The 20,370-nt window shown below is 43.2% G+C and overlaps 1 protein-coding gene across 3 annotated transcripts in view; it reads left to right on the top strand.

Moving 5' to 3' along the window:
- The window catches only part of ANKRD11 (ankyrin repeat domain containing 11), a 167,185-nt gene that overhangs the window by 108,987 nt on the left and 37,828 nt on the right, over window positions 1-20,370 (top strand). For all 3 annotated transcript variants that reach the window (XM_067471067.1, XM_060788252.2, XM_060788250.2), the window contains one exon: window positions 5,087-5,225. In XM_067471067.1, the coding sequence (XP_067327168.1) occupies window positions 5,087-5,225 (139 nt within the window). The remainder of the gene's footprint in view (window positions 1-5,086; window positions 5,226-20,370) is intronic.

The raw sequence follows: 20,370 nt of genomic DNA, 5'->3' as shown, positions 1-20,370 counted from the left end.
TCTCTTTGTTTTTTGTATTCCTTTCCTTGTCCCCTTTAATCCCCAGAAGTTGCCATTTTCATAATGCTGAAAATCTGGATTGCCTTCACTTTGCTATGTAAAGTTTTGTATAAAATTTTAAAAAATCATAATTCTCTTTCTCCCACCCCTACATTTCCATCTTGAAAATGAAACTTTTACATTGCAGAGGATTATGCTGCCTACGTTCATGACTTCATCTGTGCTGTTGGTGATCATAAATGTCCAGTGAGATCAACTACAGGGTCTGTCTGGACTAGCCCTCTACGTTCGATAGTACCCAAACAAATTCATGCATTAATTCCATTCTAATGCTGCCTTTTCTCCAAGGAGCTCAGAGTTGGTACTGTATAAATTTGGCACAAATACCCGATACGCCCACATTTGAATACTGGTGGGGTTCTGGGGAGAGATTGATTTTGTCATTTGGGAGGTGTAGTTGCTGGAATTTATAGTTTACCTACAAGCAAAGAGCATTCTGAACTTCACCAATGATGGAATTGAACCAAATTTGCCACACAGAACTCCCATGACCAACAGAAAATACTGGAAGGGTTTGGTGGGCATTGACCTTGAGTATTGGAGTAGTAGTTCACCTACATCCAGAGAGCACTGTGGACTCAAACAATGATGGAGCTGGACCAAACATGGCACGAATCCTCAATATACCCAAATGTGAACACTAGCAGAGTTTGGAGAAAATAGACATTGACATTTAGGAGTTGTAGTTGCTGGGATTTATAGTTTACCTACAATCAAAAAGCATTCTGCATCCCACCAACGATAGAATTGGGCCAAACTTCCAACACAGAACCTCCGTGCCTTGAAGGAACTCGCTGGTGTGAGCCTCCTTCCAGCTTCGCACTCTCTCCCTTGTCCCGCACATGTGCACCACGCTTTCATACGCTGTGCACGGCTGTTCTCCCCACTTGGAGTCTCAGAAACAGCCCTCCCCTTGGCTGAGAGGCCGGGCAATCACAGCGGAGGAGGGCTTTTGGTGGGAGGATTCGCTCTCTGTTTCCAAAAAGGAAGAGAAGGACAGTTGGAGAGATCTTCAGCCTTCTCTGCCAAAGGGGTTCCTAAGACCATCAGAAATATATGTTTTCTGATGGTCTTGGGTGAACCCCCTTACAACCCCCCTGACTCCTAGGTTGAGAAATGCTGGTATACAGACTTTACCCCCCTATCTGTTGTTATCAAGACAGTTCTGAAATCTTTGAGTTATGTAATTCTGTTTAACTTATAAGTTAATGCTTTCAAATGCAGACCCATTGAGAAGAATCTGTCCTCTACGCAGTTCTGAGAAATGGTTGATTGTTGAGTCATATCTTGATAGTTATCTATTTATTGCAACAGTTTTTGCCTGTGCTTTTCTGCAAGGTGGCTTACAGTAATAAAAAAAGCTATACACAATAAATACAGAGTAACCGTCAACGAAACACAGCAGTTAAAGACATTAAAAGGGAGACCAGATGTAATAAATCTTAATTTGTCAGGATATAAAATGAGGAGGTTTCCTTGCTGGTGCATCCTTTTGAAATGGACCTTAGGAAAGTTGTTCTGACAACTTGTAACTGTTGATCTTTAAAACTTGGCCTGTAAAAATGGAAAGCGGGGGATGTAGCCAGTTTTGGGCTTCAGAAGGGATTTGTTGGAATTGCCTTCACGAGCACCAGGAATTTTAACCCACTGGAATATGGGGGGTTTTTTAATTGAAAAAAAAAAAACAAAACAAAAAAAAACCAGCAAACAATGTAAGAATTGTGGGTTTCAGTGTGTATTTTTGGCACAATTGACCCCTTGTTCACAGCCTTCTGAGATGCTCAGAGTGAATGTGTCTGCATAAGTCTGTTATTGTTTGGGAAATCCAAGTTTCGAGGATTTAGCAGGAGCTCTGGCTCTCATCTTGGAAGACTTGCCCATGCTTATTATGTGCTTTGATACGTTGTCTGTGTTCTCATGTGATCCTCTGGAAGTTTGAGATACAGCAAGAACTATCCCTGGGATTGTATTATGAGCTTGATATTAATTCTGTGCGATAGAAATGGGATGTGTGTGTGTGTGTGTGTGTGTGTGTGTATGTTGTTTCTGAAAGATGCACAGTCTTGTCTTGGTGAGTGATGATATTATTTTGGGAAGCAGACAAATGACTTTTCAAAGGCAATTGACTGATGTGCAGATCTCAAGATTGCCCTTCATAAACGTGTGGGAAAAGACGTTTACAGCAATGTTAGGGGCGAAAACAGCATCGTATTGGTGTGACTGAGTAAATTGTAACTGGAGTGCCTGTATTCAGCTAGGCTGGAGAAAGAATTTCCTATCCTAGCATACTTTTGTTACCTTTTCCCTGCCTTCTTAACCAGGAAAGGACAAGGCATTGTTTTCCCATCATAAAGCAACCAATCTGGAGCTAGGCAGTGGATGTTGGCCATGGCATTTCTGGCCCATTTGTTGCTTAGAGATTTGTCCTGTGAGTCAGTCACTGATAAATCTGGAGGTGGTCTGAGAAAGCTCATCAGAGCTTTACAAAGCTCTTTCTGTTCAAATTATTTTAAAACGTGGAGACAGAATTAACTTCAAACATGGAAGTGTGTGCAGTGCATAGGTTTCTCCATCAGTTCCTTGACATTGATATACCTTACACACAAATCTTTCCAGACCAGAAGATGAGATGAAATTATGTTCTTGCTAACACAAAAATCATGGTGTGCTTTTCTTTTTGTATGTCTTAAGAATGTATCCCTTATTCTTCCATGATCTTTCTGCCTCTGGTACTAAATGTTGGAAACACAATTGAAACACATTGAGGTAAACTCAAACCTTTGAACCTATTTAGCAAAGGTGTATTTCTTGATGCATTGCTGTAGGACTGTGGAACCAGTAGCAAAACATAAGTGGTCCACTAGAAGTAAACACTTCTCAGTTTGCAACAGACAAACTGAGAAAGAGGAAGGAAGGTTGCACACGCAAAGTGATGCCATAGTTTTATGACTGTGCTGGTGCTCTGAGCCATGTGCCACCCTCTTATGAGCGAGGCAACTGGTATTTCTTTGGGATTCCCCCCCCCCCCCCAGAGATTTTTTGTTCCATAGGAGCTGCATGAGTTTTCCTCATCCAAGAGTAGTTTTGCATGTGGCACAATAATTACTTTTCTATCTACATCCTGGGCAAGGAAGGGATTAGGTTGGCTAATGTGTTAACACCACTGGATGTGTTTACTTAAAAGGAAATCTAAACGGCAGCCCTTTTGCTTGGCAAGATGAATAAGCAAGCAAGCAAGCCAACCAAGAGCAAAAAGAGTCTGAAGGCGCACAGGCTCACTGTGGTGTCTGTACAGAAATATACAAGGGTTTAGGGCTCATGTTGAACATGGAGTGGGAGTCCCTCACAACTCCATGAACAGGAACAGGTTATGCTCTGCTATCTTGGAAGGAGACATTTAACCCAGGGCCAAAATATGTACATCTGGGTGGATGAAGAGAGAAATAGAGGCACACACAGAGTGAGAGTGAGAGTGAGAGAGAACAACATAAATAAAGTATGTATGATAGTAGATTAATTTGTAGAGTAAACCATATGTTGTTAGCTGAAAAAAGTAGCTGAGTTAGATTGGCTCGTCTGTGGAGTTGACTCCATTTAGATAGTTCTGATCAGCCAAGGACCCTGTACATTTATTTGTTTATTTACCTTGCTTATATACCGCTGTTCTCAGCCCGAAGGCGACTCACAGCGGTTCACAACAACAAATTAGCTCAGTCTCAAAGCAGGGTCACTTCAGGGGTTTCGCTTGTCCCTGGCTGATCAGATTTGTGGTTAGCAAGACAAGCCCACTCCATACAAAACACAGTGTGGTTCTAGTAGAAACTTTACAATAAGTTAAGTACTTTGATTGATGGGATGCTGGAATGCTTGATTTCCTTAAACCTTGGTGTCTACAAAGGTACACAGAGCTGGGGGAAAGATACAGGCAATCACTCCACAGTCTTGGCTCCTTTTGCAAATGAAATCCATTCTGGGCAGAGATCTGTGGTGCCGCTTAATCTCAAAGCATTCACTATGTGTCTCAGGAAGAAGTATATTCCTCCTCTCTTTATGTCAGAGGTTTTCCATAAAAGGCTCCAAGTTACTGGATTCTGCCATGGAGCTGCCTAAGAGCACAGTGGATGCTTCAAGCAGATGGGGTTTTGGAGATGATCTCCTTCTCTGGGGCCTTCCAAAATAGCAGCCCCTTTCTTCTCTGCACCCAGATGTAGATGGGCTTTGCTGTTGTTTACTGGGATCCTACAGTGAGCTAGTATGTGATTCTGAATGCGATTTTCCTGCTTCTTGGCAGGGGGTTGGATTGGATAGCCCACGAGGTCTCTTCCATCGCGATGATTCTATTATTCTAAGTATCCAGAGGCACATTAAAGCATGGGTCCCAAAGCAGATGGTTGTTGTATTTCCCTCCATGATTGTAGAGCTGGCCATTCTCCACCCTTCGATTCACAACGATTAGATCCTGAAGAGGATAGAAAAAGCCTTAGTACATTTGTTTCTTCCCTGGCTGGAGTAGTGATCCTATAAACAACTTGCAACAGGTTGGTCAGTTGCCAGGCAGACTCTTCTAACAGCTTTTGCTGACAGTATTATGTGTCACAAGGAAAATCTTTCTTCCATTTTGGAGGAGATATTTCACATTTATTAAATGGAAGGCATGTTTGCTCCCTGCAAACTCCAAATACAGTTTCAGAGGATAGAGCAAAAGATACAATATACGTTTAAGACTTGAAAAAAACACTACAGAACATCCCTGTAACAGAACTCACTAATGGTTCAGACAGTTTGACTCCCATTTGCCAGCTATTAGCTCAGGGATTGGGTGTTCCACAGCCATCTACTTTCAAAATTTTCTCTCTGAAATCTTAGTCTGAACAATCCCTAAACAGAAAAATCTTAGAGGTGCCATTTTGTTTTCTAGAAGTGTTCCAACTAGAAGTGTTAAATATTTAGACAGTAAATTCAGCCATGCCAGTTGCAGATGTTATACCTTTTTTGAATAATCCATGTTTTTCTGTCTACTTTCTAGGATAAAGATAAAGTTTCTCTAACCAAGACTCCAAAATTGGACCGGAGTGATGGGGGCAAAGAGGTGAAGGAGCGAGCCACAAAGAGGAAGTTGCCTTTCACTGTTGGAACAAATGGAGATCAGAAAGATTCGGATACAGGTAAAGGAACAGAGAGATATCATATGGAAGCCATTTCCTGCTTGATGGGACTGAAGGAAGGAAGGAAAGGAATGAAGGAAAGGCCATGGCCTGAAGTAATTAATGGTTGGTTCTTGGTGGTAGCATTATGTTTGTGCCATGCCTTCAGGTTGTCCAGTGCCTATTTTGATTTCGTTTTGCTGCTGGGCAAAGACTGTTTCATTTTGCACATGTTTTTAATGGTGGCTCTGGTTATTTTATTATTGCCTGTTTTCATCAGCTGTTTCATGCTTCTTTGTATCGTTAAGCTCGTTCTTCTGTTGTGTGATATGCCCTTAGAATATTTATATCGAAGGGCGGCATTGATTTTGGAACGAAATCATCGTAAGGTCAGCCTAAGGTTTTTGGTGCCATCAATATCATTTGTTGTTTAACTAACTGTATATGAAGAGTGACCTATTAGCAAGTGAAGCACTCTGTCTGCTAATTTTAGGTTTCTTCTCTCAGTTCTATTTGCATTGCTTTTGGACTGAATGGGCAGTATAATAGGTTGGTATGTTATAGTGTTGGCGTTCAATACATTTTAATAGCAGATTTATTGCATCTATTCTTTTCTGTTCTTGTCTCATTGCCTAAAATCGGAATAGTGTTTTCTGTATTTTTTGGGCCTCTTATTGTGTACTTGGAGGACACTGGGCTACCTGTCTCGGGTCGAATATCTTCTGAAATGAGTTAGAAGTCTTTCAGAAAACGTGCTGCTCCCAAAAGCAACTGTTGGTTGCTATTTATACTCGATATGTAACTGGCTGTTGTGTTCCAGAGATATCCGCTCAGTAGCTGTTGAACATTCAATGTAGCTGCAAAGGTGATGACTGTTTGTTTTGTGGGCTGTGGCTGGAAGTTTACACGAGGAGGGAAGCGGTGCACATTTTGCATTTGGTATATTTTGTCGTGACACAAGTCAAAGGTTGGGCTTTTGCGAGTCACATTTTAATATTTTTTTTGCTGATTGTTACTTAAGAGTTTTTAGCAGAGGAAGATGACTGAGAATGAAATTACTGATTTACAGCATTTTCCTCTTAAGTTTGGTACAGGGCAGCTGCCTTTGTCTGGGCTCCTTATCCTCAAAGTTAGGAGGATAGTTGCCTTTTCTTGATACTGGAGCCCTGAAACCTCTTAATGACTCCCAGAAAAGACACCCACTGCTGGCAGAGCACTTTGGACCAAATGTTAGTGTTTGATGCAGCTTGGAAGTGAACCTTTTCTGTTATCTGTCAGTTTGCTGAACAATTAAGCTTTACAGTCATAAAAACTGTGTTAGCTATTCTGTTCTTTGATCACCTTTGCCACCTTTCCCTTTGCCCTCATATGTAGAGTGTACTTACATAAGCGGTATGAAAGGCATGGAGGGTGGAAATATCCATGAAGCGTTAGTGTGTTTTTGTGGATGGTCAGATGTTACAGCCTCCCGTCTTTCCCTGAGAAGCCACAATTGCCCCCTGGCTCCATTGACTATAGCTGCCAGAGGAGTTAAGCCTGTCCCACAGTCGGCAAGTAAAGATTGTTCCCATAATGCATTGCACGTTGTTGGAATGCGTCTTGTGGGGTTCGTTGTCTCTGAGGAGGACTCATTCCCATCCCCAGTGTAAAAACACACTTCTAAATATATCAGAAGTGGGAACTGGAATGTCTCACTTGATGTCAGTCGGCTCTCTCTCTCCATAATAATAGATGCGCTGGATAAACCCACGGTGTAGTAGTATATGGAGTGTTCTGGAAGCCAGGAATGCAGGCATATATGGCTTTAAGCTCTTTTATTTCTTCGAGTAATGTACCATGGAATCGTATGTGCACCTCAATTTTCAAAACCTTGAAACCAAAAAAAAAGTATTTGCTGCCAAATGTAGTGCACAGCAGCAAAAAGTGCACTCTTTGTAATTTGGTCAAAAAAGGTCTGCATAACAGTTTCTGCCTGCTTGGAATTTCTTCTTTTTTAAAAAAATGGGTTAGAACATCAAACCTCCAGCAATGAATGGAAAAGAAAATCTTGAGGTACATCTATGCTGTTGAATGAATCCACTTTAATTGCCTTGGCTCAATGCTATGGAGTCATAGGGGCTGTAGTTTTACAAGGTCTTGAACTTTCTCTGCCAAAGAATGCTAGTCTTTTCTTTTCTTCCTGGAAAATACTCCTTAAATCAGCCTGGGGGTCGGGACCCCTGGGTGAGGGGTTGCAAGGAGTGTCAGAGAGGTCGCCAAAGACCACCAGAAAACACAGTATTTTCTATTGGTCATGGGGTTTTCCTATGGAAAGTTTGGTGCTATTCTATCGCTGGTGGGTTTCATAATGCTCTCTGATTGTAGGTGAACTATAAATCCCAGAAGCCACAACTGCCAAATATCAAGTCTATTTTCCCCAAACTCCACCAGTGTTCACATTTGGGCATATTGAATATTCGTGCCAAGTTTGGTCCAGATCCATGATTTTTTAAGAGTCCACAATATGCTCTCAATATGTAGGTGAATTACAACTCCTAAACTGAAGGTCAGTACCCATGAAACCCTTCCAGTGTTCCAAGTTTGGTTCAGTTCCATTGTTGGTGGTATTCAGAATGCTCTTTGACTGTAGGTTAACTATAAATGACAGCAACTACAATTCCCAAATAACAATCCCCCAGCCCCACCAATATTCAAATTTGGGCATATTGGGCATTTGTGCCAAATTTGGTCCAGCGAACGAAAATACATCCTGCCTATCAGACATTTGCATTGCGATTCATAAAAGTAGCAAAATTACAGTTATGACGTAGCAATGAAAATAATGTTATGGTTGGGGGTCACCACAACATGAGAAACTGTATTAAGGGGTCACGGCATTAGGAAGGTTGAGAACAAGTGCCTTAAATTGAAGGAGCTCAGGAGGGGCATAGGTGTGTTGAGAAATGGCTGCAACTTTCCTCTTTGTTGTGGGCCTTGAAGTGCTAAGCAGAGATGTTCCCTCGATTCAGAGAAGGGATCCCTAGAAGAAAAAGAAAACCAGGTCATGCATGCCTTTAACCCCCCAGCCAATATCTCTGCATGGATTGCAGGCTACAAATCTTGCTTGCAGGACTTCTTGGAGAAAACCAAGGCCCTTTCTGGTTCCTTAGTTTCTTCAAGCATCTGAAAGGGTCTTGCAAACTCAGGAGTTTATGCATTTGTTTGCATAAAAGAGAGGCAGGTGTTGTCCAGAATGAGGCAAACTGTGCTCTTTTATTGGGGCCTAGTGCATGGTTTCCTGCCTGGGTCTATATAACAAGTCACCCGAGCTGTTTGGGGCATTTATGACCGCATTGAGAGGAAGCAGCATAAATTATCCACCCCTGACTAACACAGAGACACTGTTAATGCCCACGTGGTACTATTCCTTTGCCCAAAACGTGCTAGAGACATTGGCCTCATCCTCCTTCCCCGCCCTGTTTAGTACAGATCTATTCTGCACATAATTATGCCTGCTGCTTCCAAAGAGAGAATGGAACAAGGAAGCGGAGGCCAAGAACATATTTTAGAAATTCTCTCTCCCTGATGCAGCCTGGGGCAGATCTTTGGTGTTTTGTTGAGACAAGGGCTTGGAGCTCTTCCAGGTCAAGCCTTTCCTCCTCCTCCTCCTCCTCCTCCTCCTCCTCCTCCTCCCTAAATCCAGTAGTGAGGGGAGCATAGGGGTTGCGGGAGAGAGGCAACCATTGTGGGAGGGTTTTGAAGCAAACCAAATGTTGGTGGAGGAGCTGCCATTGGTCAGCAAGAGAAGTGTCTCTTCTCTGGGTCTTCTCTTGGCCGCCTCTCCCGCCTGGTTTTCCTGAGCTCTGCGGCTGAGTCATGCAATGGACCGGTGGGTGCCAGGCTCCTCCTCCCAGAGCCAGACTTACTGCTGCTCCTCCTTGCTCTGCTGCTGTGTCATGTGGCCGACTTGTTTTTCTTCTCTCTTTCTCTTTGCTTGCAAAGGCTTGACAGCCTCCCTAAACCCAAAACCCAAGCTCCTTTTAGCCTCCCCCAGCTGGAAAGTCTGACTTCTGCTTTCAGAAACTCACCTATCTCTTTGGGAAAGAAGAGCAATGAGGAGAGCCTGCCTTCTTCATAAAAGCGAGCTTTTCCTCCACATACGTACAGCTACGTAGATGGGAGTAGTGCCTGAACAAGAATTGGCACGTTTCATGTTGCAAAAGTGAAAAATGCCAGCCCTGACTCTCTCCTGCATATGGTTCATATTCAGATCTGTTTGTCTATCTATCCGTTGGGTTTTCCCCCTAAACCAAGACTCAGGAGCAGCTTACAAAAAAAAAAAAAAGCATATAGATTAAAAACATATTGGTAGTTTTTTAAAAAATAAGATGATGATGATTATTATTATTAACTTTATTTATACTCCGCAAAATCTCCTGAAGGACTCGATGCGGCTTACAAAGGCCAAGGCCGCCAACAACAACAACATACAAATATAACAGTAAAACTCATAAGCAAATAATAAAACATCAAGCAAAAACAATAAAACACTAAAAACAATGACACCACGATGCATTTAAAACCTAAAGGCCGGACCAAATGTAATGGACAGAATTTAAAAGTGCCGAACTTGACAGGAGGTATGTAGAGGTTTTTTGGAGGTAGGTGCAATGTGCAGACAATCCTGGTTTCTAACAAAGTGCATTTGGGACGTGATGTCAGGAGTTTCCTAATCTGGAAAGGCACACTGGAATAGCCAGGTCTTCAGGCTCTTCCTAAAGATTGCCAACATTGGGTCTTGTCTGATAGAAGATAGAAAGAATATAAATCATATCCATTAAGAAGACAAAAAGTGTTTACAACAGCAGGTTGTAAAACCTTTCCCTTTTAAACAGCATCTTGTGTCACAAGTGTTCACACAACTAAGGGAAAGCAGCAAGGAGAGAAGCACTATCTTCTCAGGGCCCTTCCACACAGCCATATAAACCAGAATATCAAGGCAGATAATCCACGATATCTGCTTTGAACTGGTTATCTGAGTCCACACTGCTATAGAATCCAGTTCAATGTGGATTTTATACAGCCGTGTTGAAGGGACCTCAGAGAAGAGAGTTCCAAAATCTAGGGGAAGTTACCAATAAGGCCCTGTGTCCCACCAGACTACCAGACAATAAGGCCCTGCGTCCCACCATGACTGTGAGCATAGTTAGTTCTTTGTATTGAGCACAGAAGCAGAGGTTTTCCTGCAATGGAGATCTATGCTCCTCATAACTATTGCCAGTGATCAGCCTAGCTGGAGCTCATTGGCCAAGGTAGCATTGCTGCCTTTCAAAGACAATGCATACAGAGCATGTTAAAGTAATCCAAAGGGGATGTTACTAAGACACGTGTCATTATGGCTGGATCAAACATCCCCAGGAACAGGGCAGCTGGCACACTGGCCTCACCCACACAAATGCAGACTTGGTAGGCATCCCAGAAGCCTCTCTGATCCAGGCTCTGGTTGGAATCCGGAAGTGTTGACTTCATTGCAGCCTTTTGTGATCTCATGGCGGGCAAAAGGATGCCAGTGTGTTCTAACCTTGGCAGCTGCAAGCGGAAATGATAATGTCTAACTTCTTTGGGGAATGTGTGGCTATCTCATTGCATTCTTTTCATTGCTTCTGAGAACAGTGAGAGCTAGTTGAGGGGAGGAGAGTGAGAAATAGTAAGGCAGATGGTGCTTACTTCCTGTTGTGTTTCCTGGGTGATTAGAAGAAGCATTGTTTTGGAGATCCCTTTGCCAGCAAAGAGGGGTAGGTCAGTTCTCCAGGGCCAAAGAGTGCCCAGGTGTAAGAATAAAGGGTTTCACCTACCAGAACATTGCAGGAATATATGTATTCCTTACCATGGTGTCTCCTTTCACGCACAAACCTGAATACTGTTTTGTTTAGCAACTTGTAAGCAGAGGTTAAATAAAGAGTAGTTTCACAAAACCTAGTTAGGTTTAGGTCACTCTGAAGTAAGCTTTGTGGCCTTGTGCCTTGGATTTTGGGTTTTCCTCTTGTGTGTTCAGAAATCAGAATGTGTTGCAATATTTAGGTTTCTTCACAAATCCGTGCATTGGTGGACCTGTCAGCCTTTCCATTTGATAGCTGTGCAGGGTATCCCATGGATGATCATTTAGTTAAGGTCCAGATTCAACATTGCTTCTGTTGGTCATTTATCTTCTAGTTTTGAGAGGGAAAGGAAGATGGTGCAGTCGAGTCTCCTGAAAGTTATTTTCCCAAGAACTCCAAAGAAACCTGACAAGGTTCTGCTTTTGGCCTCTTTCAGGAAAAAGTATTCAGATATTAACTGATTTGAGTGCCTTCTTTGAAACGTTATGAGAGGTCGGTCAGGCTTGGCTATCTTTGGAGCTGGGAGGAATGCAGCAGTTGTTTACCAGCGAAGGAGCCTAAGCTTTCACAGTTGGTTACGGTAGGAAGGAAGGGAGAATCCCATGTTCGTTCGATGGAAGCTGCAGAGGAAAATCTTCGGAAGAAGGCAGAACGCAATTTAGGCACAGTGTGTGATAATCTGAAAACTGCTGCTCTGAGATCCATCAGGGGAAGATTGATCATTAACCTGCCTTTTTGCCTGTCATTCTAGCAGCTGCACATTTTGCCCTGTCATTAAGCGCCTGTCTTTTACGCTGCCTGGGTTGTGCAACACTCACGTACACAGAGGCACGCACACACCCCGTTTCACTGTGAGCCTATATTCTGCCATTCCTCTTTGAGGCAGAAGCCAGAGAGTGGTTGACGTTTCCGTATTCAAACTGAGAGTTTGTCAGAGATACACAATCCTTGCTTTGTGGAGGGGAGAGAGGGCATACTAGTCACAATTGCCTGACAAGTGTGTAGTCAGGAATCAGAATGCTTGTGGGAACTGTCATGCAGAAGGACCAAATTCCTCCATTTAAAAAAATATAGAAGAATATAACATTGTAGCACGCCAGGTGAGATCGTTCTCGCTGATATTCTGGCCTCTCTTCCCTTCCTCTGCACTCCTTCCTGAAGGTGCTTCAGCCAGGGTTTGGAGTCTGAGTGAGAACAGAGCTGCTCCAATTGTGTTGCCAAGAACATCTTCTGGTGAATAGTTTGCTCCCATTGTTGGCATAGGGCTTTTGCTGCTGTTATTTGTCATCAGAGTGGTTTCAAACTGCGGCAGGTCTACCAAAGAGAGCCCTTTAGGTTACCCTATCCCTCTGTATTACATACTTAAGGTAATTGTAGTTTCCTTGGTAAAAAAAATAATCTGTCTGCAGTGTAGCCCTATGACAAGTTCTGTCCTCTTTCGCAGGGTGCCATATTATCCATTGATATGGCCAACATAGGATAGCTTCAGCAAGTGGAGACTTTGTTCATTTCCTTCTCTGTGGTGGCTCCTCGACTCTGAACTCTCTCCCCAGTGAGATTACATCAGCGCCCTCCCTCCTGGCCTTTAGAAAGAGAACAAAGGCATGGTTATGGAACCAAGCTTTTGATTAGTAAAGTAACACAGTACAAGACGCAAATATGGAATATGTGCAATTGACATTTGGAATGGCCCAGTCTACATGCTTGGATCATGAGATTTTAAAGTTTTTATTAGGTGTTTTAATTCTTGTATTTCATGTTTTAAATGTCTTTTTTCTTATCTTAGTGAATTGCCCTATTGATTTTATTCCTAGTTATATGGTGTTGATTTGTTAGTTGGTTTATGTATGTAAGGCATTGAATTTTGCCATTATCTCTGTATAAATCGCTTTGAGTCCCCCCAGGGGTGAGAGAAGTGGTATATAAATACTGTAAATAAAATAAAATAAAATAAAATAAATATGGTTTTTGTGCTGCTCACAATAGCCATAGACATGTCCTCGATAACCACATTCCGAAGGTGTCCTTTCTCTTCCTCTAAACCTTTGGTGAGATTTCTGAAGACCAGAACTTTGTGAAAGTCTGTGGAGACTTCCAGGAGTTACATCAGTACATTGTTTTGGTTATGGTGGTGGCTGTCACAGTAGTTATATCCTGCCCTTTATCATGACATCTCAAGAAAAGATATGGATCAAATTAGTTTAACCAGGTTAAAAAATTGTAAACAATGTAAAATGATTAAACCAGGAGGACATTCTGGGTCTGGAAATCCATTTCGGTTGCTTCAGTGCCACTATCATCTTTTGGTTGCTAGGATTTTTATCACACACACAATAAATTGCATGGGAAATAGCTGAAGAACTAGTTTCAATCTACTCTTCCTCGCTTAAAGCAGCCACTGTTCCCCTTCCCCACTGCCTTGCCAACATCTGTTCAGAACTGCCTGAGCTCAGATCTCGCAAAGTGGTGGCCTCACATCCAAACATTATCTGAAAGGCAAGGGTTTTGTTGTGATCTAACTTTCCCTGTTCACCTGAACCCTGCCCTGGTGGCATGGAAAAGGGGCACTCTGCCTTGCCTTGCTCAAATATATTTCAGACTAAATTAGTGGGTTCCTGATGGTTGGGTGAATCAGATGAACTCCCAGCTCGTCTTCCCTGCCTTCCACCACCCCTCCCCTTCCCTGCTTCCAAATATGAACATTGCTTGGTTGCTTAAACACGGCGGCTGTATGTATGTTCGACCCGCTTCCATGGGAACAGGCCTCTGAATCACCGGCTGCCGGATTGGCTGCAGGATCCGTGAGAAGAAGCGAGTCGCTGGCTGCGCTGAGAAATGCCTCTGTGGATGAAGCTGCCACTTGTCTGGGTTTTCCGTCGCTGGCTCCAGCGCCATCCGCGCAGCTGTGGGCTCCAATGGGCCCTTTTGCATGGGCCTTTTCTTCATTTAGTGTCAGGGAGGGAGGAAGGAAGGAAGGAAGGGGGAAAAGCCAAGGGTCCGTCCTCACCTAGCAACCGTAGAGCAAATTAAATGGATATCAGGACCGCTTTTCTCTGGAACCGCACCCTATAAATGCTCGTATAGTGTACCGAGATTCTCACAACACATCGTTCTTAGAAACTGCAGCAGAGATTATTCTGCCATCTGTGAAATTCTGGCATTGAGGACTATTGGAGAATAGGAAGGGGTCTGCCTTCCCTTCCTGGCTGGGAAAGCTTCCTTTCTGTGAAAAGTCTTAATTTAAAAAATAAGACACCCATCAATACAGGGCCTTTCCGTGTTGACAGTTGCATTTTTGAGTGTGCATCCTGTACCTCCCAGCCTCTCTTTCTGAATGGGCCTGGGGCCTGGAGGGGTCTTCATTTCATTTTCCGATGGGCAATAAGAGGTCTAAAAGAATATTTCAAATTCCTTGGCAACCAGGATAATATTTCAGAGTTAGGTCAGACAGGGAACTATGTCAGGATTCTTGTGTGGCCAGGTGTTTGGCATTTTCGCAGCAATGGCATCCAGTTCAGACTTTCTGGTCTTTTATAGGTGCATTCGGATTTGCCTTCCTGTCCCCAAGGAGGTGCATTTTTGTGTGTAAAACATACTGTATGATTCAGACAATCGTGGACTTAGCCACCGCTTCCTGGCAGTAATTTCCATAATCACAGAGAAGCGTTTTTAAAACTGCCATGATCATAGGAATATTTTTATTATATCCAAACGCTTTCCCCAGCAGTCACTGGAGAGCATCTTATTTGGAATGCCTCAGCCTTTCCTATTGCTATGGGGCTTTTAGGATTGCACAAAGGAGGAGAAAGTATTGACTTTTTAGAGGGAGGGTGGTTATTTAGGCTAGGAAAGGTGGGTGTCTTCTATATCTTTTGTCAGAAGTGCTTCAGCTTAGATGAGCTTCCTTTCCAGTCAGAGCAGTTAAAATGTATTTCAGAACAAACCCGGTTTCTAGTACTCAGTTTCAAATCTGAGGCACATGTGCTTTGTTTTTCCCGTATCTGTCCCTATATGTGGCTCACTCAAAGCCGTGCTGTTCATTGCATTAGAACAGCGTTTCTCAAGGTGGGGGGGGGCAATGGGGGGGTCACCAAAGACAATTAGAAAAGACATGTTTCTGGTGGTCTTAGGAACCCCTTTGGTAGAGAAGGCTGAAGATCTCTCTGCCTGTCCCTCTTTTCTTTTTTTGGAAACAATGGGCGAATCCTCCTACCAAAGGTTGTCCTCTGCTATGATTGGCTGGCCTCTCAGCCGAGAGGAGGGCTGTTTCTGAGACTCCAAGCGGGGAGGGGATATCAGGCGTGCTTGGCACATGGCAGCATAGTGCACATGGGCGGGTGAGGGAGAGCGTGCGAGGCTGGAGGGAGGCTCACGCCAGCAAGTCCCTTCAAGGCATGGGGGTTCTGTGTTGGAAATTTGGCCCAAATCTATTGTTGGTTGGCTTCAAAATGCTCTTTGATTGTAGGTGACTATAAATCCCAACAACTACAACTCCCAACTCTCAAGGTCTGTTTTCCCTATAACTCCACCAGTATTCACATTTGGGCATATAGAGTATCCGTGCCAAGTTTGGTCCTGACCCCTCATTGTTTGAGTCCACAGTGCTCTCTGGATATCGGTGAACTACAACTCCCAAACTCAAGGTCAATACCCACTAAACCCTTCCAGTATTTTCTGTTGGTCATGGGAGTTCTGTCTGCCAAGTTTGGTTCAATTCTATCGTTTGACTTCAGAATGCTCCTTGATTGTAGGTGAACTATAAATCCCAGCAACTAAAACTCCCAAATGACAAAATCAATCCCTCCCCCAACCCTACCAGTATTCAGATTTTGATGTATTGAGTATTTGTGCCAAATTTGGTCCAGTGAATGAAAATACATCCTTCACTGGACCAAATTCATAACAGTAGCAAAATGACAGTTATGAAGTAGCAAGGAAAATAATTTTATGGTTGGGGATCAGCACAACATGAAGAACTGTATTAAGGGATCACAGCATTAGGAAGGTTGAGAAACATTCCATTAGAAGAAGTTGCCATTCTTCCCGTTTTCATTCAGAGAAACGTATTCAGCGGTCGCTCCTGACACGACTCTCTCTCTCTCTCTCTCTCTCTCTCTCTATATATATATATATATATATATATATATATATATATATATATATATATATAAATTTATTTGGAGTGCTTCTACCCCACCCTTCTCAATCCCCTAGGGGGGACTCAGGGCGGCTTACAAAAGGCACAATTCGATGCCTAACAATTCACAAAATACAATACACAAATTTACCATATACTATCAACAGTTATAACTAGTTAAAACAAAACAGTACAATAGCAGCAATAAAATAATCTTGTGGTCAATATTCGCCAATTCATAATCCGTAATCCATCTAGCATCATCATTGTCCTTTCCTACTCTGGTCGTCATTGGTTGTCTTTGTCCATCTGCCAGCTTACCCGAAGGCCTGGTCCCACATCCAGGTTTTTAGCTTCCTCCTGAAAGTGAGGAGGGATGTTGATAACCTAATCTCCCCGGGGAGTGCATTCCACAGGCGAGGGGCCACCACCAAGAAGGACCTGTCCCTCGTCCCCACCAGTCTCACTTGTGATAAAGGTGGGGCTGAGAGCAGGGCCTCCCCAGCAGATCTTAAACTCCGAGGTGGGATATAGAAGGAGATACGTTTGGACAGGTACGCTGGGCCGGAGCCGTAAAGGGTTTTGTAGGTCAAAACCAGCACTTTGAATTGTGCTTGGAACTGGATCGGCAGCCAGTGGAGCTGACATAGCAGGGGTGGTATGCTCCCTGTATGATGTTCCGGTGAGTAATCTAGCCGCTGCCCGTTGGACTAATTGAAGTTTCCGAACAGTCTTCAAAGGCAACCCCACGTAGAGCGCGTTGCAATAATCTATTCGGGATGTAACAAGAGCGTGGACCACTGTGGCCAGATCCGACTTCCCAAGGTACGGGCGCAGCTGGCGCACAAGTTTTAATTGTGCAAAAGCTCTCTCAGCCACCGCTGAAACCTGGGGTTCCAGGCTCAGCGATGAGTCCAGGATCACATACAGAGAGTCCTCCTCATTTGTTGTGTGTGTGTGGCCTCCTCCTCTCTTTTGGCCATACATTTTGCATCTTCTGTATTAGCCAACACTTCCGTTCTCCCTTCCTTTCTCTTTCTGGATGCCTTGCAACATGCAGGGCTTCCTGCAAAAATGCCAGGTTCCTAGCTGCTGCAATTCCTCTCTGAAACATTTTTTTTAAAACCGCTTTCTTCCACCCAAACTGACATTTGCTCAAGCGCCAGCGTTTTCTCTTCTGGGCCGCAGTGCCCACGGTAGGAATGAGTCACTCTCGGCACGTGAGGCTGAGAATCACAAGAAAAGCAGGACCTGTCTTTGGCTTCCTCCCAGGGGCACCATCCGTCCTCCTGCGCCGTCTGTGCAGTTCTAATTTATTCCTATTGATCCTTTGTTTGGCTGTGGACATGAGGAGTTTCTCCTGAAAATGAAGGGCTAGGAAGGGACACCTGAAGTCCTCATAGCTCCTATATGGTACTTTTTGTCATCCTTCCATCTCTGTGCACTGAAATGTTCCATTTCAGAAGCGTCCCATCTTTTGCAATGAGTGAAACACAGTCGTCCCTTCTTCCCTTCACATTTACAATTTTGACTTTTGCAGATTTGATTATTCACAGATTTAGTTTAATGGAGAGTCGGTGAAAGTTGTCACATGGGTCGCTTTGGCATCAGATGCTTTTCAGCCCAAGCAGGATTTTTGCTTTCAGCAAAGGAATCAAATCCACTGAACTCAATGTATTACTTTACGTATAGGGTTGGCGGAAGGAAGTAAAGACACAGTGATATCAATGGATCGATGTGTTTGTATATAGTTGGCCTCCATATTTGCGGGTTTTAAATGTCCCAAATTCTTTGCCTCTCTACATGTTTCATGCTAGCGGTGGTGATGGAAATGAGTGGGTTTGAGGGGATTGGGCGAGGGGTGGGAGGGAGTAACTCAGCTTAACATAATAAAGAGCATTCAAAACCCCTAAGGGCCTGGTTGCCCCATTCCCAGAAACTTGATCCTGGGGCCTCATTCCCCCAAACTGAGGGCTGGTGCCTTCGAATTGGAAATGCATTTCCAGCAGGGTATGCATGAAAGGCTCAATTCAGAATAAATCAGGACTGTCCCATCTGTGTTACAAGAAGAGACAATGATGGCGGAATCAGCTCAGACCACTGCAGTCCTCTCAGTAGCTGCTTTCCTGTATCAAATCAATAACCTTACATAGGTGCCTTAAATACAACTGGCAGAAAATCACAATTATCTTTGCTTGGAGGGAATGTTAAGAAATATGCTTCGCTTGACTTGGACCAGGAGCATTGGCAACCCTGCTTTGGTGTCTGTTTCATGCAAAGAGACGATTTTGCTGATGTTTCTTGATGGCTTAGAAATCCAGCAACCGCTAAAACTTAGTCCCACGTCCTTGGCCTTGTTCCTCCTGCTCTGTATCTGTTTTTTACTTCCTTTGCACATGGAAAGTGGGCTTGAGGGCCTTGTGGATTTCTGGCTGCCTAAATGTTCAGGAAAGTATTTGAAGCAACCAAAAAGGCTGGATCCTTACTGCCTTATTTGGCTTAGGAGTTTTAACTGTGAATTTTTTTTATTGATGTTTGTGTTTAATTCTATTTTAATGTTGTATATTTGTATATGTGAAATTGTATACTAATGCTTTTATGTCAAGCTGCTTTGAGTCCCCTTCGGGAGAAATAAAGCAAAGTATAATAATAATAATAATAATAATAATAATAATAATAATAATAATAATACACATCTAGATTGCATCTCAACCTGCATCTAAAATTACAGTAGAGTCATGCTTATCTGACAAAAATGGGCTGGCAGAAAGTTAGATAAATGCATAGTCTCCTTGTTAGCCATCCGATGCAGCACTAGACGCCTTTCTAACAAGAGGGACTCAAAGGGTTAAGGGACTCAAAGGGTTAAGGCAAGGGAACACCTCGTTGCTAGAGCGGCCCAGCAGGAAGTGCCCGGATATGGTAGAGGAGCATGGAAATCACAGAGGGAAGGAGGAAGGAGGCTTCCGCTTCTGGTCCTGCCTCTTTTCCCCCTCTCCTCCTTCTTCCTCTTCCTCTCCCTTTTCTTGCCTTTTTCAGTTATTGGGAATAAAGAGAGTTGGGGAGCGCTCCTTTAATTGAAGAGGAAATGCTGGAGGAAAAGGGATGCATCGGATAAGATGGAATGACGGATAAGTGAAGGTTGGATAAGCGAGACTCTACTATATTGCAGTTTGATGCCACTTTGAATTGCCATGGCTCGATGGGATTTTTAGTTTGGTGAGGCACTTTTCTCTTTATCACAGAAAGCCTAAGCTCTTGTCAAACTACAATCACATAATTCTACACCATTGAGCTGTTAAAGTGGTATCAAACCACATTCATTCTACAGTGGAGATTCACCCTGCATTGGCCTTGCTTCCTGTTCATGAAGATAAACTCAAAATGTGGCAAGAAATTAAGTTATAACTTAGACCCCCTAAGAAGGCTTGGAACCATTCTTGCTGCAAAAGGTAGGGGGAAAAATAAACCAACCAGATAACCATATGAGGAATTTAAATCTTGTATGCCATACATCTTTTTAAAAGAGAAAAAATAATGGGGAGGGTATCCCACTTGAATCTTCTTTGGGTTTTGCAGGGCATCTTCTAGAAGCATAAGAAATGGTTTCAGTGACTCTTTCTGCCTCGGTTTCTGAAACCAAACTCTGGAGGATGACAGCATCTCCTCTGCTTTTTGTGTTGGCTTTTCCCACTCGCTCCTCTGTCCTTCCTGTTTACATACATACTTGCTTCCAGGCCAGCGATGGGCCTTAACTGTTACACTTGGTTGACTTTGCCAAAAGAGCCATGGGCTTTTAACTCTTTGATTCCAGGCAGGACAGGGTCAAAAAGACCAAGGCTCATATTTTCAAGGGCTTTCTCATCCAGAGGGGATCCGAATCAACAAGAATATTATTTGGCTGTGGTCCTCTCTCCCCTCCCTTGCCCATTTAGATAATATTTTATCTTGCATTCTTTGTTCTCCAACTACTGTAAGTTAATAAAAAAAAGTGATCTAGTTTAAAAGGAAATATCTATCTATTTGCAGACATAATCTCATCTCCTGTCTAAACCATGGCTATCTTTTGAACATAGTGGCTTGAAGAGATAGCCAAAAGGAAATTGGCTTTTGGTCTTGGAGACAATGGAAGAAGTCATGTGATTACTTAAGGTTTTGGGTTATGTTCCTC

The sequence above is a fragment of the Anolis sagrei genome, chromosome 8 (assembly GCF_037176765.1).
Source record: "Anolis sagrei isolate rAnoSag1 chromosome 8, rAnoSag1.mat, whole genome shotgun sequence".
Classification (NCBI taxonomy): domain Eukaryota; kingdom Metazoa; phylum Chordata; class Lepidosauria; order Squamata; family Dactyloidae; genus Anolis; species Anolis sagrei.
This window is presented reverse-complemented; position numbering and strand designations above follow the sequence as displayed.